We start from the raw sequence: 27,648 nt of genomic DNA, 5'->3' as shown, positions 1-27,648 counted from the left end.
AGACTGAGCGAGTGTGCCTAGCCTAGCTGGGCCCACCCAGGGATGGAGCAGCATCTGGGGCCTGGGGAGGAGCAGACCTGGGGACACACAGACCTGGAGATGAAGGGCGGGGGGAGTGGAGGCCGGTGGGGGGAGTGAACTGAAGGTGCGTTTGGGGGTTTAACCCAGAGGCAGGGTGGAGGGCTGAGAGGTCCCGAGGCCCGAGCGGATAAAGAGGTGATGTCACTGAGAAGGGTCCTGGAAAGGCTCTGGGATGGAGAGATTCTATATAAAAAGAGGAAGAGAGCTGGAAACTTGTGTGGGGTCTGCGGAGTGAGGTTGGAAAGACCCCTGGGGTCAGGGGGAAACAGGCCGGCTGAGGCAGACAGGACAACAGGAGCAGGGGCAAGTCCAGCCACCCCGACTGGGTTTCATCTGGAGTTTTCTCCTGGATCAGAGTTTCAGTCTGGCCCCCAGCCTTGATCATTTCATCCCCTCCCAGGCCCCCAAGCCAATGGCTCAGATCCCACACTAGTAGGGCCAGTTTCCTCTACTCTCCAGGACGTGTCTTTGACAGCTGGACATACAGGCCCAGAAAGTCTAGAAGCCAGCCAGGTGTTCCTCATTGGCCTGGATTCCCCTCACAGTCCTCCATTGTGATGTCTCCCCAAGTTGTTTTATGGGATTTCAGCCTTGAATCTTATCTTCCCAGAACCTTTTGAGTTCCCTGCTTGCCTAAAACCTGTTCCTCTACACATCCCTATTCTGGAGACTCAGATGTTTCTGTCATAAGCCCATGCCAGTCTAACCCCATCTTGATCGCTGAGTTCTCTCTCCCTACAGGATTTGGTCTCTGGGAATAGGAGAATGCTAGAAGCAGCTTCGGAGTCACCTCCCTGCCCCAAGTATCAGCATAGAAACAGAGGAGGAAGGCCCTAGACCCCACACTCTCTAGCAGCAACAACACTACCTCCCCAAGACCAAATGATTCCTACCCAACAGGGAGAAACAGGGCCTGGGTGGGCCTGGCAGCTGGTGTGTCAGGGGGGACAGAGGGGAGGGCTTAGGACAAAAGAAAGCAGTTGGGCTGGGATATTCCTTAAGGTGCCCTTTGGCTGGGCTGGGGGGGGTTAGTTTAGAATGGAGGGTATCCCCAGAGGCCAAGTCCTCCCCAATGGGGAACAGTGGGATCTCCTTAGTGAAGACTGTTGCGAGCAAAACCCCTGCGTCCCGCCAGGAGGTCACAACGTGTAAAGAAGAGAGAGATGGATATGATGTAACTCACTTGATCTTTATTGGGACGAGGTCCGCACCACTATCGTGGCCCGGTCACGGTCCGCTGACATTGTCATGGAGAAGGAGACGTCGCCTCACAATCTAGACAGAGAGGTCACCGCAGAAGTTGAGACTGAGAACCAGTGAGTGGTCGGCAACGAAACTGTCGGGGTGTCAGTAACAACCAACGATGATGTTCTCCCGACAGGGAACTCGCTTCACCTCAGTCCAACCCGATGCCTCTTTATATACTGTGCTAAGTCTCCTTCATAAACATTACATCACTTATATTTCTTATGCTTACACACCAAAAACATACACATGTTATAAACATGTTTTGGTCTACGATATTTCGCACAAGTTAAAATATTTACAACTTGTCACTCCGTGCTAATCTTATCACTACACGCATATGGTCTAGGCTTACTTGCTATGTGGTATTTGCTATGTGGTTAGTTTGTTATCACTACACGCATATGGTCTAGGCTTACTTGCTATGTGGTTAGTTTGCAGTTTGTTCCTGTTTTTCATTTAGTAGGGGTTTGCACTTACTACATATTATTTATTTATTTATTTATTTATTACACTTTATTTATTAAACGTTCGTACTCACTACAAAGGCCTTGGCATCAGCAACTACGGTGACTCTCTCAGGCCCATCAGTGACCGGACAGATGGTCAGGGGCTTTTTGCCACAGGACCACAGGCAGAAGAAAGGCCGGAGGGGGCCAGAGAAGGAGGCATTGGAGAAAGTATAGATATGGGACCCATTGGTCATACTGTAGAAGGAGACGTCACCTGATTCATAGTCCAGGAAAATCCCAACCCGACGGGGGGGCCCTGCCAGGGGGAGAGGGGTCCGCAGCGGGGTGAGGGCCCAGTACCTGTTCCCATACAACTCCACAGCCCAGAACCCATTCTCTGGAGTCATGGGGTCAAACCCTTTCTTCACCACATTCTCCCTGCACACCCCGACTGCCCAGTCAGCCCTGTCTCCCACTTCCACCTCCCAGAAGTGTTGCCCTGACGTGAAGGTCTCACGACCCAAAACGCAAGGCCAGGAGTCAAATCTCTCTGGTTTCTCAGGCAGCTCCTGACGTGAATCTTCCAGCCGGACAGATCTGGAATCCTCATACAAAAAGAGGTGGGGGTGGGCAGTGTCTGGATCCAGAGTCACATCCACTAGAGAGAGAGAGAACAAGTCTCAGCATCAGTGAGCGTGAGGTGCTACAAGACTTATTCTTTCTTCTCCAAAAAGAAATAGAGGACTGTTCGAGAAGCTGTCAGGCCCCCTCAGGAGGAGAGCTGTTTGGCCTCCTCCTGTCACCCGTCATGTGTGAGCTGACTGTCACCAATGCCTAATGGGTCCCTGTCAGAGGGGCTTGTCTTCTAAATGTCTTCCAAAGGCCTTCTACGTGCCTCAAGGAAAATGTGGAGGCCGTTCGCCATCATCTCTTCCCTATCTATCCTCACCACAACAATGGGTTAGTGTTTTTATTTCCAAGTATGACAGGACTTTGAATCCCTGGGGGATAGAGCCTCAGAGCCCTTGAGAAGTCTGAGAAGTTCAGAGCCACTGACCTGCATGCACCGTAGCCTTTTTCCATCCTGCAATGAAAGAGAGAGAGTCAGTGACGGGTTTCCTAACAGGAGAGAGAACACCTTGTTGTTGAATTCATGACAAGAAGAGAGAACTTACTGAGCTCTTCCAGGAGTTTCTCTGGAAAACAAACAAAAATACCTTAATGACCTTTGAAAGCAGACATGAGGGAGGGGAGAAAACTGGTGTGAGGGACACACAAAGGAGCAAAAGGTCAGTTCAGGATTACTGAGACTTTATCAATAAATGAGGAACAAGGATTATGGTTTTTTTCCTAAGAAATGTGCAGGAAGTTCCTACTGGCTTGAGATCAGATCATTCATCTTTACTGGGAAACCGAGTTAGAAGTGAGGAGAGAGTCTGGCTGCAGTGGGGGGGGGGGGCAGTGAGGAAACAGCAGTCTGATATCTCAGTTAGCATTGCTTTTGACTCCTTCTACACCCCAGATCTTCATATTGGGTATCGGTGGCTTCAGGTGCCTTATAATCCCCCCTCCCTCGACTCTCAGAATTCTGGAATCGAGTATCTTCCCATTGGCAGCCATCCCAAAGGACTTGGGTCCAACCCCACTTGGTAGCACGCCTGACAAGCAGCCTGTGACTTACCCTTAGAGCTGAATTCGTCCTTTCTTTGTCTGGATCTTTCCTTGTAGAGTCTCCAAGTGCAAACTATGGACCCAATTGTCAGAAATCCTAGGACCATCAAGATGACAGCCACCGCCACCATCCAGGGAGTCAACCTTGGGAGGAAGGGAGCTGAAACAAAAGCCCCAAGAAGGACGAGTTGCTGGGCGACTCCAAGCAGGTCCAGCTCTGCTTCTCATGATGACCTGGTTCTCTCCCACTCCTCCCAGGGCAAACAACAGAACTTCCAAGGCTGCTGCTCTAAGCTTTTCAGAAAAATTTTGGGCCTGATGGCGTGCTGCTCCCTAGGGGTGAGGTGGGGACTTAGAGGTGGTGACTGGCTAGGCCTTTGGCTAGGGATTTACTAAACCTGCCCTTGGAAGGGACAGAATAAAAAACAAAAAGAAATGGCTAGGGGCACCTGGGAGGCTCAATTGGTTAAGCATCTGCCTTCAGGTCAGGTCATGCTCTCAGGAGTCTGGGGTCGGGCTCCCAGCTCAGCAGGGAGTCTGCTTCTCCCTCTCCTTCTGCCCCCACCCCTGCTTGTGCTCTCTCTCTCTGTCAAATAAATAAAACCCTAAGAGAAACGAAACGAAACAAAATGAAAAGGCTAGTTCAAAGCCCAAATTCCTATTTTATAGATGGAAAATGTCCAGTTGCTACAAGACTACCCTGGATGTCAGCCGTGCTCAGACGATGGTTCTTCGTATAGGCTGATCAACAGTTCTGGGCCAGGCATCAGGAGGAAAGGCCAGACTTGCAGAAGGGTGTTCATTTAGAAGAAAGCAACACTAATGGTCCCCACAACCTCTTGAATTTCTGTTATATTCCAGAAAGCCTTACTGGTTCAGTAATCCCAGTTAACGTTCCAAGAAAATGTAATTGTGTTTAATTCTGTAAGGCATACAACAGTGATCTATTTCAGTGTCTGATTTCCTAGAAACTTTTGATCATGGGCAAGAAAAAAAGCAGCATCATTTTGGGAGAGGACGTGGGAAACAAAGAAAGTAATGGATTGATTCATGTTAATGTGGGAATTCCTTCTTAACTATCCATGCAGAATGGGAGCCAAGGGGATGTAGGAAGTAAATCAGGAAGGGAAAATGTCACCTCCATGTGTGACAGAATGGGACTCAATGACCAAAGAATAAGGAGAGGTTCCTGCCTGAACCAGAGATAGCCTTGGGGTGAATAATGAGAATATTTGCTTTCCTGCAGACCCTGGAAACCTAGACAGAGCTCTAGCATGGGATGGAGAAGACAGAGGGGCAAGGGTGGAAATGGGTTTTCTTGTTACTCAAGGACAGAAGGTCCCAGAGACAAAGCTTCTGTATCTAAGATATATCTCCTAAAATGGAAAATCCAGAATTTCCTTGAGATTGAGGCCAATGTTATGCATTTAGAATCTTCTCTCTTCTAATGAAATTCGTGGGACTTCTTCATGTCAGTGGTCAGGAGCTTAGGTAGGGACAGCAGACAACTTCCATGAGGGCCTTGGGCAAGTGTCCCAGGTAATATGGGCCCTGAAACTGTGTCTGATAGGACCCCAGCATCGATTTCACTGACCTGGTATGGAAATGTCTACTTCCTTCTCCTGGCCAAGAAGGAGGTTCTGGATAGAGCAGGATATATTCTTCATGGAGGGGTCTCTGATGATCACCGAAGCTGCTACAGTGAACAGGCCTTCTTCATCAGGATTCCTAGACTCTGAGGTGGATAGAAACTGCTCTCCCCCAGATGTCCTCCACTGGACATGTGGCTCTGGGTACCATCCTACTGAGGTACACTCCAGCCGGACCTCTCCATTTTCTTGAACTTCCATATGGATGTGAGGATCAGAGCCCAGAGCTGTGGCGAGAGAAGCTGGCCTTAGTTCTTCAGCGGACAGCCTTCCGGGAGCCTTATAACCACAGGATTACACAGTCTGAGAAAGAGAAGTGCACAGGAACTGGGAGTGGGAGGCCCTTATTACCTATTTCACAACACACAGAAGATGTGGTATCAATAAAAGGCATTTCATAACCTTATCACAGAGGGATGCCATATTGGGAGTTAGGGTCTGAAGTGAGGGCAGGAGTCTGATGGACAGACATGGGGAGCTTTTCTAATTAGTAGGAGCAGAGAGCTCAATGACTTAGAGGCGGGTAAGGGAGCTCCAGAGAGGGGAGAGGGCTTTGTGGTTGGAGGTATTATGAAATGACTTTGAGGAGGAGAACTAGGAGATGGGTATTTGAGGATGATCAGAGAAGGAGTATCCTTGAGGAGAAAGAGGATTAGAGGTTCTTTGCATTGAGATTGTAGCTGACAGTCTAAGTTTCCTTTATCTGCGATATTGATACAGGAATTTCCTTAAATGGGTTTCAACCTTGTCTTCCCCACACACAGTTATGTCCTAACATATATCAACATAAAGCTGTTTTTCCCTTCTGTCTTCATTCTGATTATTTAGTTACAATTCTACAGAGTACAGAAAACATGAAGCTGCAGAGAAAAGTCCTCAAACACATGTCCACACTGTTAGTTGAAATCCAAGTTCCAGGGTGTGTGTCTACATGACAATGTGGATTCTTTTCATGAAAAGGGCTCCCACTTTCAGCAGAATCTCAAAGATGTCTATCACCCAGGGGCGCCTGGATGACTCAGTCAGTTAAGTGGCTGCCTTCAGCTCGGGTCATGATCCCAAGGTTATGGGATCGAGCCCCACTTGGTGGAGAACCCGCTTCTCCCTCTGCCTGCTGCTCAGCCTACTTGTGCTCTCTCATTCTCTGTCAAATAAATAATATCTTAAAAAAAAAAAAAAGACGTCTATCACTAATAAAGATAACAATGACAGTTTTATGCCATCATATCTCTAGGATTTTATAATCAACTTTGAAGCTAATTCCCTAAAAAGGAAATGTGAGTTATACATAATGCCACCACACGGGACACCCTGTTCTGAGGCAGGGACCCCAATCACACCCCAGTATTTTTTAAACTTTACCTTTATTTTAATCTATACATAAAAGACAATGCATCTGTATACTGCAAATCATGGGGCAGACTGAGGCACAGTAATAATATCTCACAGGTGTATAATGCTTCTGCAAGCTTCCACAAGGCAGTTTCTTAGGTATTGTCTAACTTTATTTCATTCTTGCAAAATCTTTGATAGATGCACGCCCAGTTTTGCAGTAGGAAACAAGGCTCCGAAAGAGATTTGTTTGCTTCTGTTCACCGGTAAGTGGGAAAGTCAGAGCTCAAGGCAGGCTTTCCTCCTGACTGCTTACCATTTCCACTATGGGTTCCACCCCGAACTTGGGCTTGATGTCAAAAAGAAAACAAAAACCAAAAACTTTTCTCGGTGGATCAAGAATGTTAAGGAGCAGCCCGGCTCTAGGACCTCAGGAAATTCGACCTTAGGTAAGAATCCAGGAAGCAGCCTCAAAAGATGGGAACCATGGCCTCACCCCATGGTGAAAAACGGACACGACTTACATGTTCAGTTCTGAGACTGGGTCAAGCATATTACGGTGTACTCCCGGAGAAGGCTGCATTTACTGAACTAATTACAGGGGAAATGCTCTGCGCCTCTCAACCTGCCAGTTACCTCCCACTCCAGGCCTGCCAACCCTTTCCATCCTAAGAGGGATTTAGGCAAAGAATCCGGTGGTTTCCAAAGTCACGGGGCCCTAAGAAAAGGTACGCCGCCTAGAAGTCACCGGAGAAGCCAAACCCCGCGCGCTCACCGGCCACCTTCAGGTGCACGCTGGCCTCCTCGTAGCTTCCGTCCTGCCGGAAAAAGCATCGGTACTCGCCGTCGTCTGAGGCCCTGACCTGGTGGATCCTCACGGCGACGCGCCCCGCCGCGATGTCGCGGTCCACGAGTGTGGCTCTGCCGCGGTACTCGGCCACCTGCTCCCCGTCCTGCTCGCGCCCGTCCCGGCGCACCAGCACGGCGGCCGCCACCTTCCCGCGGAACCACCGCAGCTCCATGCGCTCGGCGCTCACGTTCGGGGACAGGTGGCAGGGTAGCTCGACGTCGTCACCCACCGCGGCCAGGATGGGCTCCGGCGGCCCGATCACGTCGAACTGGGCTGCGAAAAGCAGGGGGCAGACGGGGTGTGCGGGGGGAGCTGAGCACCGACACCGACCCGAGTCGGTCCCCGCGACGGAAGCTCCGAGTCCACCCGCACCCCCCGCGGAGGGCGCTAGCCAGAGCCAGGTGGTGCCTCACCCGTTCGGAGAGGTTTCAGCCCGGGTTGCGGGAGGCGGCGCAGAGAGGGAGACCCAGGCGGGACCTACCGGAGTCCGGCTTGGACAGCGGGAGGCAAGCGAGGATGAGCAGACAGCTGTGGAGGCAGGACTTCGGGGAAACCGCCATCTCCAGCCCTCCTGGGGCAGCACGTTGCTGGTGGCCTCCGGTGTCAGAACTTCCCGCCTAGGAGAGGAATGCACAGATCACGAAGTTTCTTCAAGCCCCTCCTGCTGCGTCCTCCCTCCAACTCTTTCCAACTTGGGACGCTCTAGATCTTTGCACCTGAAGTCTCCCCCTTGCCTCCTCCCACTGCGGACTCTGCGATGGTCCAGAAGTTGGCACCGCACACCCACCACCTGGTCTGGTCATGCGGAGGCCAAGAAAAACAAGGCTGTACCCACCTCAAGTCTAGCCCTGACATAAGTACAGCCATCCTGACAAAACAAAAGCTGGCACCTTGCACCCCCCTCTCCACCCGCTCCCCTCCCCTCGGTAGTACGTGTGAACAAATAGTTAACTTGCAGAAATCACAATCCTACAAGACAGGAATCTCCCTTGGTTTACAAATGTCCCAATGCTAAATCTCACTAACAAGGATGCTTGATAGGAGGAATGTGACATTCCACCAGGGAACTCCAAACTGTCTTCATGTTAGTGCCTCATTAGAGGAACAAACAGCCTTGGCTTGATAATAACCCGGCCTCCAATATTCTGACAGTCTTCTTTACCCTGATAGCCCTTCTGAACACCCCCTTTGTCCTCGCCCACCGCCGAGTCCACCCCTACTCTGCCTTTAAAAATTCTGACTGTAGGGATGCTTGGGTGGCTAGTTGGTTAAGCAGCTGCCTTCGGCTCAGGTCATGATCCCAGCGTCCTGGGATCGAGTCCCAGATCGAGTCCCACATCGGGCTCCTTGCTCAGCAGGGAGCCTGCTTCTCCCTCTGCCTCTGCCTGCCATTCTGCCTGCCTGTGCTCACTCTCTGCCCCCCTCTCTCTCTCTCTGATAAAGAAATAAAATCTTAAAAAAAAAAATATTCTGACTGTAGTCTGGTTCAGGGTCCAAGTCCCTACTCCGTTGCATCGGGTATACTTGGGCCCAAGCTTAAGCTTGCCAAATAAACCCTCGTGTGATTTCATCGGTGTTGGCTCCTGGGTGGTCTCTCAGACACGAAAACTCAGGCGTAACAGTCAAGCATGTACACCACCACATCACAGGCCCTAAAACCCCAAGACAATCCTAGGAGAAGGGAATTGTGAGGCGCAGCACCCCTAATAGATTGCCTGTCAATGAACAAGTCTTGGAACCACTCTCTGCTCTACAAAAAGCCTCTTTTTCCCCAAATATGGTAGTTTGATATTCAATTTCTGCAATGACCATAAAGACGAAGCAATGCAGGCAGAGACAGAAGCCCGGGGACTGAATTGGAGGAGAAAAGAGGAAAGTCACAAGAAAGGGGAACTGGAGAGAGCACAGGGTCCAGGCTAGAGGGCCCAGGACTGGGGAGCAAGGAGCCGGAAGGACAGCAGATGCCCTCCTGGCTGCTGGCTCTCTCAGGGGAGCCAGGGCAGGCGCAGGTACTGACCTCGGATCTTGGAGGAAGAGGCACCAAGGAGCCTGGCCAAGGAGTGACAGAGCTGCTCCTGGCTCCAGGGGCAAAGTTAAAGGGCAGGAAGAAGGAAGGGGGAAGTGCTCTCAGCAAAGCCTGCCCCCAGGCCCCAGCTGCATTTACTTTGGATTGGGGGGTGTAGTTTCCCAGAGAGATGAGGGGTCTACATTTGTGGTCTTCAGCTCAAAGACCTGAATATATGTTGATGAGCTGGACTAAATCAAAGGTAGTCAGGTGAAAAAAGAAGAGGGTCAAACAACACTAAAACAAGATCCTAAGGCCTTAAACCAGTTCATTCACTTCTTCAAGCTCACTTCTTCTACCTCTAAATTAGGAATGTCATTAATAATGCCTTCTTTGGAAAGGCACTGGATTAAATGAGATCACACAGGTAAAGTGCTCAGTACCACAGGGGTTTAGAGCCTTCAGCTCAGGTCATGATCCTGGGGTCCTGGGATCGAGCCCTGCATCGGGCTCTCTGCTCAGCAGAGAGCCTGCTTCTTCCTCTCGCTCTGCCTGTCTCTCTGCCTACTTGTGATCTCTGTCAAATAAATAAATAAATAATGTTTTAAAAAAAAATCCAAACAGTTAAAGAGCTTTTAAGAAAAGTGTCAGTCCTGTTTCCCCTCTCCTCATTCCCCAGAAACAGCTCCTCACCTGCTTGCTTATCTGGCATTTATCTACATTTTTTTCAAGACTTTAACATATTTTTTTAAAGATGGGTTTATTTACTTGAGAGAAAGAGGGAGTGTGTGCACATGCAGGGGTGGGGGCAGAGGGAGAGAATCTTCAAGAAGATCCCTGTGCCCACCAACCCACGAGATTATGACCCTGAGCTGAAACTGAGTTGGTCGCTCAACCGAACTGAGCCCCCCACCTTCTGTCACTTTTTCTCGACATACCCATTTTTCGATATTACTTTGCAGAGCCCTATCAATGAAGTCAATGACAATTTAATTCTTGTGACAGTTAGCTTCCTGTGTCAACTTGACCGGGCTGAGCAATGTCCAGAGAGCTGGTAGAATATTATCTCTGGGTGTGTCTGTGAGGATGTTTCTGGAAGAGACGAGCATCTGAACTCGCAGACAGTTAAAGGAGATTTCCCTCCACAGTGTGCATGGCCCTCATGCACTCCACTGAGGGCCTGAAGTGAACAAGACGGGGGAAGGACAGTCTGGTCTCTGCTTGAGTTGGTGGGCAGACGTCCTTCTGTCAGACGTTGGCTTCCTGGTGCTCAGGCCTTGGGGTTTGGACTGGAGCTACGCTCCCACTATTCCTGGGCCTCCAGCTTGCAGCGGGCAGATCAGGGGGCTTCTCTGCCTCCATAATCACAGGAACCAGTGCTCCTAACACATGGTTTTCTATATATCTGTATATATCCTCTTGGTTCTGTCTCTCTGGGGAACCCTAATACAACAGAAATAGATTCCTTCTGTTCAATGTTTCCAGTGCTATTGGTTATGTAGCTGTGGTTTTTATGGGTCTAAGTATCACATCTGATGTCAATTTCTTTTCCTGTACAACTTCTTGAGCTTTTCAGGGACGGAGGAGGGAAGGCATTAAATGGTTCGTCTCCGTTCCTTTGCTTACTTTTCTGTGCTCTCATCAGGCATATTTCCCACCCTCCAACAGCCCGAGTACCGTTTCCACCGCGGAACGTACCGGATGATTTATCAGGACTCGGTCATCCCCGCCCCGCCCCGTCCCTCCCAGAGCCAGGCTTCTTTAACTTACCTGAGCCTCTGCTTCCCTGGAGGGTTTTCTAAATAGCAGATTCGGATCCGGTCAGCCTGGAGCAGGATCCGAGTTCTCACCCGGCTGCTGGTCCGCAGAGCTTTACTTCGATCCTTACTCAGAAGCCGCAGGTGAGGCGGCGGCTCCGGGCTTCCCATGACTGTGGAGGTGGCCCTGAGGGGCTGCTCTGGCTCAGGGTCTCGGGCTTCTTTCTTTTGCTGAACTGAGCTAGGAGAAAGGATGAGAGCAAATGGGCACGGAGCAGGTGTCGTATTGAATGCAGAGGCCTGCGAGGGAGCTTTGTGGTCAACCGCTCTTTCTTGGGGCACACATGGTTGGCACACTGGTAATAATCAGAAGTGACCTAATATGTCCACATTGTAACAGTGATCCCACTCCCTATTTACCCAGCCTGTGTTCAATTTACATGATTTGCCACACCAGGTTTTGCATGTATGAAGGGCAGCTAGAAAGAAAGGGGGGAGACTCGGAGACCATACAGGCAGATTTCTGTGTATTAGAGGGGCTCGTGGAGGCAGATGGAGATGAAGTGTGCCCTGGGGAGCAAGAAGACACTGAGGTCTGGTTGAGTGGGGACATCTTTGAGTCATATTCCTGGAAATGCTTTCGAAATGGAGAATTCCAGGAAACAGAGAGGAGGGGCAGACAGGGAACTTTCTGGAGCCGGCCAAGTGCAATTGGATTGAACAGGGGAAAATAGGAGGATCCTGGGAAAGGGTCAGGGTTGTGTGGGCCACTGTTTGAGTTCTTTCGAGAACGTACCCCCTGCCTCTTTTCCCGCTACCTGGTAGGCAAACCCTCCAAAGCATGGCTACATGCATTCACCCTCTGTGGGGAGGCTATAAAAACCTGAAAAAACAGAGGTTAGCCCCTTTTGGCTGAGGATCTTTCAGGGTGAGTATCACAGAAAAGTGCATGCATGCAGGTGATTACTGAGAAACAGACAAGACACACACACACACACACACACACACACACAGAAGGAGACTGAGTAGAGGTAAGGAGGGGAAGGGAGGAAGGGAGGGAGAGTGAGTTCGATTCTGAAGGCTCCTTTTTTTTCTCCAAAGAAAGGAGACACCATGCTAAGTAAGAATCGTCTATTATCCTCACGAAAAGACCTTTTCCAGCCTGTTCCCTGGCCTCCACGCCCAGCCCGTAGCCACCACCCTCCTACCTGCAACCCCTTTCCCCCTCAACTTCTTTCCTAATTATCAGCTACAGATGAGTGTGCCTTCGAGTTACTCTGGGAGAAATGAGTGCGCTAATCTTAGGGCCACCTTCCAAGAGGCCTATATGTCTCCTAAGGAGAAAGCGGAGGCGATTTACGCGGTCTTCTCTCTGCCCTTATTGCTAAAATGCCGTCAGTGTTTTTCATTTTCATGTATCCTGAGGCTTCAAATCCAGTAAGCAGAAGCCCAGAATCCCAGAGTAATGAAGAGTCACTGATGTATGTACAATTGTGGTTCTTCCATTCTGCCATAACAGAGCTTTTATGAGATGCAAAGCCTTGTTTAAAGAAAAATGTGGGGGGCACCTGGGTGGCTCAGTGGGTTAAGCCTCTGCCTTCGGCTCGGGTCATGATCTCACAGTCCTGGTATCGAGCCCCGAATGGGGCTCTCTGCTCGACAGGGAGCCTGCTTCCTCCTCCTCTCTCTGCCTCTCTCTCTGCTTACTTGTGATCTCTCTGTCAAATAAACAAATAAAATCTAAAAAAAAAAAAAAAAAAAAAGTCACTAAAAAAAAAAAAAAAAGAAAAAAAGAAAAATGTGGGATAACCCCAGAGTTCTCCAAGCTCTTTTAGGAGTTTCTTTGGAAAATAAACAGAACTAAAGTAATTAAGATTTAAGACGTGGGAAGGAGGATGGTAAGTGCTTATGATTCACACAATGGCGTGACTGTTCCCTTCTGTGAATACCTGACTACTGAAAATGGATCAATAAATCATGAACAAGAATGCACTTTATTTCAGTTTAAATTCTTAGAAATCTGCAGGAAGTTCCTTTTGGCTCTGGATATTAAGAAATGTTGTTGTACATGGGGAACTTACCCAAAAGTCTGGAGCCAACTTCTGGATGGATGGGAACACGGGCTGGGAGGCTGATGGGGTTCTGACTTGTCTGTGGTCATGCTGGACCCCACCAGCTAAAGCCCACCTGTGGCGGAACCCAGTTGAATTTGATGGTACTTGTGAAAACAGCATGAAAAGTGGCGGCGGTGGGGGGGGCCTGGGAGGTGGGGGGTTTCAGAGAGAGGGTGTGGGAGGAACTTACAGGACTTCAGTTTGGTTGGGGGTTTGGAAAGGTTGCTCTGGATGGATGCTGTTGGAAACCAGGAGACTGGGATCCAATATTCCAATTTGTATTAGGAAGTAGAACAGAGCCGGTTAAAATTGTAATTGGTAAAGCAGCAGCGAGCCAAGACAGGCAAGTATGGTCCTTTTTGTGGTTTGCATGTGGTCTTGTATTTTTGACTGTGCTCCGGCCTGGTTACAGAGGGGAGGTGTTTTGTCTCCAGTTACGGAATGGTCTAGTCTGATGTTGACAGCAGTGCTCATACCTGCTTTTTGCTTTCTCAGAGACCACAATCTCCTTCAGATCTAAATGTATTTGGGATTTTATGACCTCAAGAATCCCTTCCAATTTTTTTTTTTAAGATTTTATTTATTTATTTGACAGCGAGAGATCACAAGTAGGCAGAGAAGCAGGCAGAGAGAGAGGAAGGGAAGCAGGCTCCCTGCTGAGCAGAAAGCCCGATGCGGGGCTCGATCCCAGGACCCTGATGATGCAAGGTAGCAGAATAGGCTACCCCAAACATGCCACTTTGTCACAGAAATTCTTCTGAGCTGAAGGTAATTTAGAAGCAGACATCGCAGCTAGAGGCAAAGACTTCAGTATTTTAGTTCTGAACGCTGCCGTGAAAATGCATTTTCTTTGGAAATATCCATTAAGGGCATTTAAACTCTGCTAGAAAAAAAAAAAAACCTGTTTTAACCTACTTTTTGTATTTAATAGTTACTTGTATAAATTAAAGGTTTTCAAGTTAGGAAAAAAAATAACAGGGTGCCTGGGTGGCTCAGTTGGTTAAGCATCCACCTTTGGCTCAGGTCATGAACCCAGAATCCTGGGACTGAGCCCCACACTGGGCTCCCTGCTCAGCGGGGAGTCTGCTTCTCCCTCTGCCCCTCTTCTCTGCTCATGCTTTCTCAAAAATAAATGAAAAAAAATTTTAAAGATTTTATTTATGTATTTGACAGAGATCACAAGTAGGCAGAGAGGCAGGTGGGGGGTGGGTCAGGGAAGCAGGCTCCCCGCTGAGCAGAGAGCCCGATGTGGGCTTGATCCCAGAACCCGGACATCATGACCTGAGCCGAAGGCAGAGGCTTAACCCACTGAACTACCCAGGTGCCCCAAATTTTAAAAATCTTAAAAAGAAATAGAAAGGAAAAAAAACAGCCAACACTGCTTTTTACCTTCCCTTTTTTCTGCCTAAAGGATGGATATAAATTCTCCTTTTTTTTTTTTTTTTTTTTAAGATTTTATTTTTATTTATTTGACAGAGAGAGAAATCACAAGTAGGCAGAGAGTCAGGCAGAGAGAGAGAGAGAAGCAGGCTCCCGCTGAGCAAAGAGCCCGATGCGGGGCTCGATCCCAGGACACCGAGATCATGACCCGAGCCGAAGGCAGCGGCTTAATCCACTGAGCCACCCAGGCGCCCCTATAAATTCTCCTTTTACTGGAGACTGACATATACCTGTCCAAAGAGGAACCAGAATAATCTGCAAACTTTCCTCTGACTCCCTGCCTTCTTTTTACCTTCCATTGCGGCCTAAATTTGTACTCCTTTGTCCTGTCATTTCTCCGTAAATTGATTGTCTTTTATTGAAGGTGGTAAATAAGTTGGAGTTCTAAGCTGCCATTCAGAGTTATTTTCACATAGGTTCCTCTCTTGTGATGCGTTAACTGTTTTTCTCTTGTTAATCTTTTTGCTACTGTCCTAGCTGAAAACCTAAGATGAGGAGGGGTAGTCGCCCCCAACAATGATCTAGGGAGAAAGAGCAGGGTGCCCCATGATGTACCCCTCTGGAATATTGATTATCTAAAGTTACTTAGAAAACATTGAGTTCAAGGACACGCACACCTTCCTTCATCCCACTGACAGCAGGAAGCAAATCTCCCATATGAAAAATACCCTCCCTGAAAAAGAAGTAAAAAGGCATCCACATGACCACAGAATAGGGACCGGAGAAAGGCAAGAAAGACAACTGGGTGAAACTGTTCTCAACCCCAAGGCTCTTTGGCTCTCAGCAAAAACAGACATTGATGCAAGGCCAAGAAAAGATTTAGGGAGTGTTTATTGAGGCTCATGCCCCAGTACCAGGGAGGCAGCACTGGGAACAAAGGCCCGGGAAGTTTGCAAAGGGGATGAGGCAGGAGAGCAGGGACATCCCAGCTGGAAGGGCTGGAGATACAGAAAACTGCTTGCAGGTGCAGCGGATAACTCCCGTCCACAGGCAGCACCTGTCTCATTAGCATGTCAGGTCTTCATCCTGGGGCCAAGTGTGTTAGGACTGTCCGTCCGAGTATTATGATTGTCTTTAGAATTGTCTGGAGGAAAGAGCAGGTGGAGGGTCAGCGCTGGGGTCCACTTCAGCACAGGCTGGTTTAGTCTGGATTCTTCTCGAGAGTTCCCTCAGGCAAATATCTCCTTTCTGCATCCCTGAAATACACTCCTCAAAAACGAGTGATTGGTTCTTTTCTTTCTTCTTAGGTGATATGCAGAGCAATGGGCTTTGTGGTTAGGGTGGGATAGGGTCCCAGACACAGCCCCTATTCTATTTCAGTCCCCCCAGGAGAGATTTTACCCTGCTTACTCCTAAGGAGTAGGGGCCAAGGTCTCATCTTCTGAAACTGCTTCTTGCTGAGTGGGGTGTTGTCCTTGTCCTAACCTGGAGGGGTACAAATCTCTCACCAAATGCTCTAACACCTTATAGGGACATTGCTCCTCTTGGGACCGGTTATGTGGAACCCTTGTGCTACCACAGTTCACAGGAAACTGCTGTCATCTAGAAGACACAAACTTAAATGATTAAAGGGGCAGGGCCTGAATAATAACAAAAGAATGATGACCACAAGAGAGCCCAGGAAAGGGAGGAATCACACAATGTTAGGTAGAGAGCCTCTGCCTGCGTCCCATAGTTTGGGCAGTGTGATTATCGAACCCATGCAACCATCTGGTTCGTCTGTAAGTCTCCTGAACGTTTAGTTCCACTTCCCCAGAGCTGTTGATGTAGGCACAGCAAGTGTTGTTGACTACCGCACAGACACCCCCTTGTTTGGCCAGAAGATAATCTAGAGCTAACCGCGTGTCAAGTACATTAGCCATGGAATCCAGGGACTCCTGGCGGCTCTTTAAGCTGTCACCAGTGTTTGTGGCCAGGTTTTCTATGAGCTGGGTAAGGTCTTTTAAGGTTGTTTCATGATAAGCAAACCCCCTCCAGGGGGCAGCCAGTCCTACGGCTTCTCCAGTTGCTGCCAAGATAAGCCCAAGAGCTCTCCTATGTCTGGTCTGAGAGGTGATGTTATATATAGTGGCGCCTAACCCTTTAGGGCCCAATCGTCCCAAAGTGCATTCTCCCCGGAAGTGAACATTATCTACACACGAATAGGCCACTGCCTGAAGAGGCCTGGAGAAGAAAGAATTAGGGCTCCCTTCGTAGGGTAGCTTATTTTGGGGAGGACCGCAGAGAAACAGATACCCTGGTGGGGTACAAGCTTGGCGGGGTGAAGAGGAGTTAAACCAACTTCGTAAAAGGCGACCCCAGTTAGGTGTACTCTTGCATCTGGGGGACAGAGGCCCTCCATCCAGTGGCCCCCCATCGAGCTCTGAATCCTCTTCTATCCCCTCCTGGCTATCGAAGGCAGCTGGGGTCTGATAGGTGAGCCTCCAGGAAGGGGTTGCTATTCCTTTCCAGTAGGTACAGGAGAAGTTAGGCTTGTCATCTTGGGAGAGAAGAGAGGAGTCCACACACCAGTGGGTCTGGTTAGGAGTACATGAAGAACTTGACAAGGAAAATGACATAGGATAAACAGAGGGCAAGCTTCCCACATTGGTAAGGCAAGTGCGTGTCTGGCAGGGGCAACAGGGCTGTCCTTGCTCTCGACAGAGAAGAGGCTGCTTAACCTGGAGACCGGTTTGGTTCCAAGAGTCTGTAAGCCCAACACACTTCATATCGTTGCGATCATCGAGTTCTACTACTAGAAAGGCTGCCCTCCTAATAGAACCAGAAGTCAAGGTGAGAGTAATATCCTCATTGACAGGTACAAACTGGATCTTCGAAACCCCGTCTTGTGGGGGAGGATGACAGATCAAACAATCAGAGAGGTTATTTCCTGAGGCCACAATGCTAGAAATGTTGACAATTGCATTTTCTCTCCAGGTTTCCCCGCCTTTGTTATTTTCTTCCCAACTCATCCCAGGGAGAAGGGCCAAGAGAAGAGTCCACTTCATCAGTCTCATCATTGGTTTTGATCTTCTAGACTCCGCAGGGGCAGAACGTCTCTTTCCCAGGGAGGAGAGATGACCCGAAACGGTACTCACAGAGAAGGGAAAAGTAAAACAAAGGCAACAAAAAGCAACGTCAGCAAACCAAACCACCAAGGTTTAAACACTTATCTGACTCTGAGGGTCGCTTCTTGAACAAGTATTTGAGGTCTTCCACAGGCTCACATGAGTCAGATGGTTCTGGGCCTTCCGGGCATTTCTGAGGATGTCCAGGAGAAAAAGGTTTTAGCCTAGAAAGATGTACCTGGCTAGGGATTCCTTGCAGCTTAACTGCTCTTGGGGTGGGCTAAAATCAGTCACTAGGGGACTTTCGGTTTGGGGAGCAACTGACCCTCCAGGGAGCCCTCCTTCCCAGGTTTTCAGAAGGACCTGATCCCCTGGATTAATTTGCACAGGTTGGGGTGGCAGGGAGGAGAAGGGGTCACTTCTAAATGACCTCTAGGGGGTGCTGGTAGCATGTGATTAGCATAATCCACAACGGCTTTTTGCACCAGGCCCAAATAAAATGATGCAAGCTCTGGCTTTTGTTCCCAACCAGTAAAATATCGGGGTGAGGGTCTCCCATGTCCTTTCAAATGGGCTGAGTATTAGGTTAGTCTTAGGGACTGTGGCAATCCTGGGTAGTGCGGTAGGAGGCAACTGGACCCAAGACTCATGAGTTTCTTGACATTTTTCCACAAGTCTTTTCTAGTGTATAATTCATCTTTATTTTATTTTACTTTAAGGATTTTATTTATGTATTTGACAGACAAAGATCACAAGCAGGCAGAGAGGCAGGCAGAGAGAGAGAGGGAGAAGCAGACTCCTCACTGAGGGGATCGATCCCAGGACCCTGAGATCATGACCTGAGATAAAGGCAGAGGCTTACCCCACTGAGCCACCCAGGCGCCCCATGATTCATCTTTTCAACCTGCCTGAGGAATAGGGGGCCCAGGGAGCATGTAATTTATAATTTATTCCCAGGGCCGCTGAAAGGCTCTGCGTATTTCAGCTGTAAAAGAAGGAGTCTCTCACTTTGAAGACTTAGAGAGCCTGAACTGGGGAACTTTCTTTTAGGAGGAAAGTCTGCCTTCCCAGACCGGGTGGGGAAGGCTTCTACCCATTCAGTACAAGTATCAACAAACACAAGGCGGTATTTGTGGCCAGCTCTGTGGTGCAGCAGACTAAAGACTACGTTGCCATTTCCCCCAGGATACATCCCCTGGTGTTGCTGGTGTAAGGAAGTGGGGGCTGATTGGATGGGTCTGTGGTTTGCTTTGAGTACCCAAGTCACAGGCGAGGGTAACTTGTTTTATAGTCTAAGTCCCTATCCTGGAAAGACCTTTCACACCAAGTCCTATAGGAGGTCTCTTCCATAATGGGTGACATCATAGAAATGTTGAATGAGCTTTTATTGCTGGGCTTTGGGAATGAGAATTTTGTCCTCTCTCATAAACCACCCAGGACTTTCTTCTGTATATTCCTACCTCTTCGCCGCCTCCTGTTCCATCAGGGGGTTCTGAGGGTGACTGGGGAACTCATGGTGGTAATCTGAGCTGGCTCCTGAGCTTGGGTGGCCTGTTTAACCAGCTGATTGGGGGTGCCTGGGCAGCTCAGTCCCTTAGACGTCTGCCTTTGGCTCAGGTCACGATCCCAGAGTCCTGGGATCAAGACCCGCATTGTGCTCTCTGATCAGCGGGGAGTCTGTTTCTCCCTCTCCCTCTGCTGCTCCCCCTGCTTGTTCTCTCTATCAAATAAATGAATAAATAAAATCTTTCAGGTGCCTGGGTGGCTCAGTGGGTTAAGCTGCTGCCTTCACCTCAGGTCATGATCTCAGGGTCCTGGGATCGAGCCTCGCATCGGGCTCTCAGGAAAGGTAATGCTACGGCCCGTCGGTCCCGTATGCCAGAGGTTATTCGGGTTTGGATCTTCAAGTCTGAGTAAAATGAAACAGGAGACAAGAAGACAAGTATGCAACCAGAAATGGTTTCATTAGTATTACGACATCTCAAGAGGAGGCCAAATGCACCCCCTCTCTGGAAAATGCCGGAGGGGGGGTGGAATAAGAGAGTGGGGCCATAAATTTATGGCGGCATTTATCTGGGGTCTGAGAGAGACCAGGAGGTAGGAAACAAGTGAGATTGGGTGCTGGGGTTAATGGAACTCTTTTTAACTATTCTGGTCTGAAAGTTTTGGAATCTGTTCCGTTGGGCATCAACCATCCAGGGAGAACAGGAATGCCGACAAAACCTCAATCAGTTAAGGGGAGGCAGATCCAGCAAGCAGTGTTTATAGGAGAAGACGTAGAATGAAGCCAGAAGTGACAGGTGGTATTTAGGAATTGGCGAGTATAGTTAGCAATAGAGGGACCAGGGCAAGCACAGGAGGGAATAGGAGTCCGTCCCCCATTACGTCGGAGTGAAGGTATGGCCACTGGGTCCTTTCCAGTGACATCCAGCCGGAGTCCCCAGGACCTGTGTTGATCCCAATAAGCACTTTTGCACCGCAGTGGAGTGAGAGACAGAGTTGCTGCTGGATTTCCAGTTTTAAGAGGGGAAACAGTGAAATGCGAATCCGTTTCCGTCCAGGAGGCAAAAGTTTCGCATCCCCATCGGGAACAAAAGCCATCTGCTTTACCCCCACATCCCGTTGTCTCCTGGACAAATCTGTATATTGTCCCCAGGGCGACATAGGCTTGCCCAGGGCCAAGGCAGGAGCTGACACTGTGGTACTTGGAAGGTAGGACACTGGGTTGGGGAGGTGGTCTGGTTGGCAGTAACATTTCTTTCCTCCCTTGCCCCTCAGATGCCCCACCCATTCCCTAGTCAGTGTCCAGACGTGGATACTGGCCCGAGTCTCTAGGGGTGCCAGGAGGAGAGTAAGTATTACTCCATGCTGGATTCCCCAGTTTTGAGTCCTGTACTTTGGGGGCCCTTTTTGAGAGTAACTGTTAGGGGGTTTGATGGTGATGGATGTGAAGTCCAAGAGATCTGTTCCGGATTGGTCCTTTTTACTCATGAGTGGTGGATCCGTGGTATGAGGCCGGAAACTTTGAGGGCGGTAGAGGTTATAAGTATTACTGTGTGGGGGCCAGTCCACATTGGACGGATGGGTATGTTTCCAATCTTTTACCCAGACTTCATCCCTAGGGCGAAATGAATGGATGGGAGTTCCTAGAATACAGGGGTTCTCTCCAACAGGTGGGCATGTAGTTTTGTAAAGGACATGTCCTACGGATTTTAGTTGGCTTTGGAGATGTGTATCCCCTAAGACCTTGAGATTGCCGGGGGTGGGGATTAATAAGGTGGGCCGGTCTGCCATAGAGTATTTCAAAAGGTGAGTATCCATATTTCTGTGGAATGCAGCGGGAACGTAGAAGTGCTAAGGGGAGTAACTCTGTCCAACCCAGGGAGGTTTCAGCATGTAATTTGAAGGGTTTCCTTTAGGGTATGGTTCATGTGCTCTATTTTTCCTGACCTCTGAGGTTGATAGGCCGTATGGAGTTTCCAGGAGAAACTTAAGGGCTGAAGTTAGTCCTTGTAGAACTTCGAGATGAAAGCAGGGCCGCTGTCACTGTGAATGGTCAGTGGAATCCCATATCGGGGGACAGTTTCCTGGAGCGGTATCTTGGTGACTTCTCTGGCCCTTTCAGTTTGAGTGGGAACGGCTTCAACCCATCCTGAAAAGGTGCAGACTAGGACAGAGACATTTGATGTCTCGGTGAGGGACCATCTCGGTGAAATCTACCTCTAAATCTTCAAAGGGTGCCGTCCCTATGCATTGTAGCCCGGGGGGGCAGAGTGGGACCAATTTTTGGATTATGTTTAGCACAAGTGACCCAACGGTCCATGACCGACGTACACAGTGTTGTGAGTCTGGCGATGTAGAAGTGTTTTGCCAGAAGTTCTTCCAGTCCTGTTTTTCCCAGGTGTGAGGTTGAATGTTGTTCCCCAGGTGCATGAGGGTCAAGGGCCACCAGAAGGAACAATCGCTCATCTGGGAGGATCCACCATCCTTGCAGGTGCTGGATTGCTCCTTCGGTCTTGACCCACCTATCTTCGGCAGCCTCGTATGTGGGATTTTGCAGGGAGGGAGTGACGGGAGCTATGGTGGCAGGTTGTCTGTTTTGTGCAGCTTCCCTGGCCGCTTGGTCAGCTCGGCAGTTCCCGGTGGCAGGCTCATCATCCCCTTTCTGGTGTCCCCAACAACGAAGACAGCAAGGCTTTGGGGGGCCCGTACCATCTCTAATAATGTCAGGAGCCCCCTTTCTTTGTATATTGTCCTGTGCCCATGTAAGGTGGCAAAGGCATATCTTGAGTCTGTGTATATGTTGAGCTTTTTGTCCTTTGATAATGTAAGCGCCCATATTAAGGCCCAGAGGTAGCCCTTTGAGCCTACCATCCTGCAGGGAGGGTGTTAGCTTCCAGGACTTCCATGGCTGTGGTTACAGCATAGCCCGCTTTCCTTGAACCATTACTCAGGAAGCTGCTGCCATCAGTGTATACAGTGAGGTCAGCGTTTGTTAAAGGGGAGTCCTTGAGGTCCGGACAGGTGGCGTATACTTCAGTAATGATTTCCAGGCAGTTATGTTCTGGTTCTCCTTCTGCCGTCAAAAGGTATGTGGCTGGGCTCAGAGCCTGTACAGTCTGCAAGGTAATGTGGGGATTTTCCAGGAGTAGTCCTTGATACTGAGTGAACCTGCCATTTGGTATCCATTTTTTACTTTGGCCGTACATTAGAGTTACTACTGAGTGGGGAACCTTTACCGTTAGCTGCTGTTCAAGAGTGAGCTTGTCGGCTCCTTTGATAAGGAGTATGGTACCTGCCAGGGCTTGCAGGCAAGGGGGCCATCCAGAAGCGATGGGATCTAATTTCTTGGACAGGTATGCAACTGGCTTTCTCCAGGGGTCTATGGACTGAGTTAGGAGCCCTAAGGCTGTTTTATCCTTTTCATGGACATATAGCCAGAAAGACTTTCCAATGTCAGACAGGCCCAGGGCTAGAGCTTTTCCAAGTAGGTCCTTAAGCTCCTTAAAGGCTTTTTCTTATGTGCCTTTCCATGGTAAAGGTTGTGTCTCCAGGTCCCGCTAGCAGATCATACAGGGGCCTGGATATGACTGAGAACCCCGGTATCCAGATCCGGCAGAATCCTGCAGCTCCAAGGAACTCATAGAGGTCCCGCTTAGCAGTGGGCCATGGGAACCTAGTTATTATAGCCTTTCATTCTATGCTGAGGGCTCGCTTCCCTTGAGTTATTATGAATCCCAAATATTTAGCTTCTTGTCTACATAGTTGAGCCTTTTCCCAAGAGACTCGATATCCTCTCTTCAACAAGTGTTATAAGAGGTCGAGCATTTCCTGATGGCAGGTCTCTTCAGTGGGGCTGGGGATGAGAAAGTTGTCCACATACTAGAGAGCTGTGTAACCAGTCTCATCTCGGGGAAAGTCTGCCAGATCCGAGGCCAGGGCTTCACTGAATATTGTTGGTGAGTTATTGAAGCCTTGTGGGAGCTGGGTCCAGGTTAGCTGCATCTGGCGCCCTGTGCTGGTATCAATCCATTCAAAGGTGAATAGGGGCTGGCTTACTGGGGCCAAGTGAATGCAGAAGAAGGCGTCCTTTAAATCGCGTCCAGTGGGATATGGCTTAAAAGGGTATAGGGGTTGGGCCTACTGGATGTACGGTTTGCGTAACTTGATTTACAGCACGCAAGTCCTGGACGGGTCGGTAGTCACCATTAGGTTTCTTGACTGGGAGCAGCAGGGTGTTTCAGGGGATTAGCACTCAATTAGGGTGCCTGCTTTTTTCAGTCGCTGCAGATGAGCCTGTATGCCCAACTGAGCTTCCTGCAAGATCACATATTGTCTTTGCTGTTGGGGTTGATTTCTAATTTTTAGTTCTATAATAATGGGCCCGCCGACAGCAAGCCCGGGTGGGTTATCTTCTACCCATACATTGGGAACTGCGGTCTGGAAGGCTTCAGGGCTGGTTTCAGGATGGTCTTGTTCAAATAGTCTCCATTCCTCATCTCGGGGTGTGTTTAGGGACATGATAATGCACAGCTTGGTGGGGCTTAGATTCATGGTGGCCTGTCCTGACGGCTCGAAAGAAATCTGAGCCCGTAATTTTGAAATTAAGTCTCTTCCCAATAGTGGTATTGGGCAGTCTGGGACATATAGGAATTCATGGGAGACTATATGTCCTCCTTGTTTACAGGTCCACGATTGGCAGAAGGGTTGACTTGTGGCCCGATCCCGTGGCCCCCATGATGGTTAGGGTTCGTCCTGTTAAGGCTGTCACTGGGGTGGTCATTACAGAGTGTTATGCTCCGGTGTCGCCCATGAAAGTGATCTTCTGGCCCCCAATGTTCATATTAACTGTGGGCTCCGGAGGGCCTAGAATCATTGAGCCTGGTCTCCATGAATCTAAATCTATATTGGCCAGCCTGATGAAGTCGGGACCTTGGTTTGCCTGTATCTTGGGTTGGGTGGAGGGCTTGTGACCTGGGCTTTCGATTTGGGCACTCATTTTTCCAGGGCCCCATTTCCTTGCAATATGCACATTGGTCCCTTTTGAGAGTTCTGCGCTGCTGAGGTCATGTCTCCGATCAGCCTGTTGTTTCATGTTGTTGTTTCATGTGGTTGGCTCTCGCTGAAGGGCCGTGGCTAGCAGAGTGACTTGTTGTTTCATTTATTTTCAGCCTCTCGTTTGGCTTCAGTGTCTCGGTTGCGGTAGACCTTGTTTGCTATTTCTAGTAGTTGACTGATGTTCATCCCAACGAAACCCTCAAGTTTTTGGAGTTTGTGGCAGATGTCAGGGGCTGACTGAGCCACAAACGCTGCATTTACCATTTGTTGATTCTCTGGAGCTTCTGGATCACATGGAGTGTATATGTGGAAAGCCTTGCAGAGCTGCTCATCATAATTACCGGGCACCTCTTCTTTGTCCTGAGTCACATCAGCTGTTTTTGACATATTAGTAGGTCTTTTGGCTCCTTGGCAGAGGCCCTGCAGGATAGCATCTTGGTAGCACTTGATGGCATTCCAGCCTTCCTCTGTGTTGAAGTCCCAACCGGGCCAGTTTTCCAGGGCAGAGTCTTGGGTCCATCCCTCTGGGTTTAAGGAGCCGACTGGTGCCAGTTCTTTGAGCCATTTACGTGCCTCCTGGAGAATTCTTCTTTCCTCGGTGTTGAACAAGCTGCTGGCAGTCTTCCCAGGTTAGTCGGTGGGTCTGGAAGATGGATTCTGTAAGGTTGATTATTGCTTGTGGTTTTTCCAAAAAGGCAGGAGTGTTATGCTTCCAGTTCAGGTCTGTGGAGATGAAGGGCTGGTAGTAGATAATGGGTCTGCCCCATTGGGGTTGGGGGGTGCCATCTACTCCAATTCTGTCAAGACCTGGAGTTTCTGGGAGGGGCATCTGGTAAGTGGGAATTTATTGCATTCGGAGGCGAGGTTTGATGTTCCATGGCTCGCGTTCTGGGGAGGGATCCTCATCAGAAACAGTCAGCCAAGAGTCTGGGGAGGGGTCCCCATTAGGAACTGGCGAAGAGGCTGGTGCTGGCTACAGGGTTACTGGTATCTGGGAAGTCAGAGGCGGTGGGGAAATTGCTGCTGTTGGTGGAGCCAGAGGCATTGGTCGGGCAACTAACGGCTTACGAGTGAGAGAAGGTGGAGAGGGTATGCCTGGTGATGAAACGAAAGGTGGTGGTATGTTGGGTCCCACTTCAGGTGCAGTTGGGAGGGCTGAGCAGTTGAGAAGGTCGGAAGCCCAGAGGGTGGTGGGAGCCCTTGATGTATACAGCCTCATTTCAGATGCTTTTAGTCGATTGTGTCACGAGAATCCTGTAATGTCCCTTGCCATTGGCACAGAACCATACCCATGGGGGAAGGGTCCTGGCTATCTCTAACCAGGAATCGATGTATGGGAACTGGTCCAGATGTCCTGGGTTTCCTGGGACTACAAGATAAATGCGCTGGACGGTGGGGAGGTCTAAGGTTCCTTCTGAGGGCCAGCCAGCATCAAAAACTGGGCCACTCCAGTTCACACAGGGTTCTCAGTTTTCCCAGGGTCATATGTACCCTGTAGTTAGCACTAAAGCCTTTCCTGAAGTTTTTAAGCATGCAATTTTAGACAATGGGTTTGTTGGGTTTCCCATCCATCATGAACAGTGTTGCAAACAAAGGGTGGGGTACTTTCAGGTGCTGTCCTGCTCCCGTCCCTCGTGGGAACTTAGGAGCGTCTTAGCTAAGGTCTATCCATATAAACCCCGGGACAGGCTACTCCACAGAGTAGATGACCATTACACCGTATGACGCTCTGCGAGGCTCAGGGTGCAGCCCACTCAGACTCCGTGGTGGAAGCTGTGGAGCTGTACAGACACATTCATACACACAAGTGTTTCTTCAGATTCAAACAGGCTGGACACCCCCCTTGGGTATCCTGGACTGATGGGAGGTGATCAGTCTCCTCTTCCACCCACAGGGGTGGGTCTGGCTTGGACAGTGGCCCTGGGGCTTCCCTGGTTCAACGGGTGGTTCTGGTCAGTTGTCCCCAGTCTCCTGTTGTTGGTCCGGCAGGGGGGAGGCGAGCCACGGCTGTTGGGGAGAACCCAGCCTTGGGTCTGCTGAAATCAGCAGGGCGTACCTAAACCCTAGGGCAGGTGCTCCGTTGCCCTCCGCAGCCTGTCTCCTGTCCCACACCGGTGGCACAATGGGCCAGCACGGTTGGGTTTCCCGGTCAGGGAACCAAATGTTGCAGAAAATCTGAGGCGACCGAGGAAATTCAAGCGGCACTCGGAGAAATGGGAGAACATAGCTTTATGAATGCAGGTGGGCTCAGCGGGATCCTTCCCAAAGTCTGAGCATCCGGCCTTTGTTGGGGCAAGTCATTTATAGGTAAACTAGAGATTTTTTGTGGTTTCTCACTGCTGATTGGCTCAGGAGTCTAGTGGTAGTTCTTAGAGCTATGCGGAAATGACTGGGTGGAGAAATGCCATGTCACTTCCGGCGGCCTTTCATCTCAGTGAGGTGGCCATTGTGGGCTTTTCGCCTCAACCCTATCTGGACGGTCGAGGGATTTGTCTTGAAAGTCAGGTCTGCTGGAATATTCCCTCTGTTCCTCCGTCTCCACCGATGGGCGCTGGAGACCCTCATCTTCTGCAGATGGGAGCAGTGCAGCAGGGTTGAATCTGGCATACTTTAAAAATAACATCTGGAGGGGCGCCTGGGTGGCTCAGTGGGTTAAGCCACTGCCTTCGGCTCAGGTCATGATCTCAGGGTCCTGGGATCGAGTCCCGAATCGGGTTCTCTGCTCAGCGGGGAGCCTGTTTCCCTCTCTCTCTGCCTGCCTCTCTGCCTACTTGCGATCTCTCTCTGTCAAATAAATAAATAAAATCTTTAAAAAAAAAATAACATCTGGCTATCAAGCAAGAGGGCCTGATACTTAGTTAGCCTTCCTCCGGTCAGCCAATAGTGCCCTTTAATTTCTAATACTGTCTGAACCTGATGGGGAGTTAGATGATGACTCAGGGTCAGCTTTGAGGCCTCACTTACTAAGGGAGCTGGGCTATGCCCTTGTGACTTGGTCTAGTTATTTTGAAAAATAGGCCACCAGTCTCTGATCAGGGCCCAGCTTTTGAGTTAGGACCCCCAAAACAATCCCCTGCCTCTCATGGACATACAGGTAAAAGGCTTATCCAAACTGAGGAGTCCCAGTGCAGGGGCCTCATCCAACTCAGTTTTCAAGGCTTTAAAAAGTCTCACTAACAGGGTGCCTGGGTGGCTCAGTGGGTTAAGCCTCTGCCTTCAGCTCAGGTCATGATCCCAGGGTCCTGGGATAGAGCCCTGCATCGGGCTCTCTGCTCAGCGGGGAGCCTGCTTCCCCCACCAACCCCTGCCTGCCTCTCTGCCTACTTGTGATCTCTGTCAAATAAATAAATAAAATCTTTTTTTTAAAAAAAGGCCCACTAACATCAGTCTTTTGTAGGGGTCCCCTTTCTCCCCCTTGAAGGCTTATAAGGGGCTCCACCATTAGGA

The 27,648-nt window shown here is 49.6% G+C and overlaps 1 protein-coding gene across 4 annotated transcripts in view; it reads right to left on the bottom strand.

Moving 5' to 3' along the window:
* Positions 1-1,249: 1,249 nt before the first annotated feature.
* LOC309865260 (butyrophilin subfamily 1 member A1-like) overlaps positions 1,250-27,648 on the bottom strand; it is a 30,602-nt gene continuing 4,203 nt past the window's right edge. The window contains exons 2-9 of one of the 4 annotated variants that reach the window (XM_082731513.1): positions 11,056-11,283; positions 7,762-7,897; positions 7,206-7,553; positions 5,044-5,325; positions 3,460-3,609; positions 2,954-2,974; positions 2,836-2,862; positions 1,250-2,436 (exon numbers count right to left, since the gene is read on the bottom strand). In XM_082731513.1, coding sequence (XP_082587639.1) covers positions 1,850-2,436; positions 2,836-2,862; positions 2,954-2,974; positions 3,460-3,609; positions 5,044-5,325; positions 7,206-7,553; positions 7,762-7,840 — 1,494 coding nt within the window. In that variant the 5' untranslated portion in view covers positions 7,841-7,897; positions 11,056-11,283 and the 3' untranslated portion in view covers positions 1,250-1,849. Of the gene's footprint in view, positions 2,437-2,835; positions 2,863-2,953; positions 2,975-3,459; positions 3,610-5,043; positions 5,326-7,205; positions 7,554-7,761; positions 8,150-11,055; positions 11,284-15,409; positions 17,837-27,648 lie in introns of those variants that run through there. The other 3 variants (XM_082731515.1, XM_082731514.1, XR_014312010.1) reach the window with 3 other exon arrangements.

The sequence above is a fragment of the Mustela nivalis genome (genome assembly GCF_964662115.1).
Source record: "Mustela nivalis genome assembly, chromosome: 5".
Lineage (NCBI taxonomy): Eukaryota > Metazoa > Chordata > Mammalia > Carnivora > Mustelidae > Mustela > Mustela nivalis.
The sequence above is the reverse complement of the archived record's forward strand: the minus strand, read 5'-3'. Positions and strand labels throughout refer to the sequence as shown.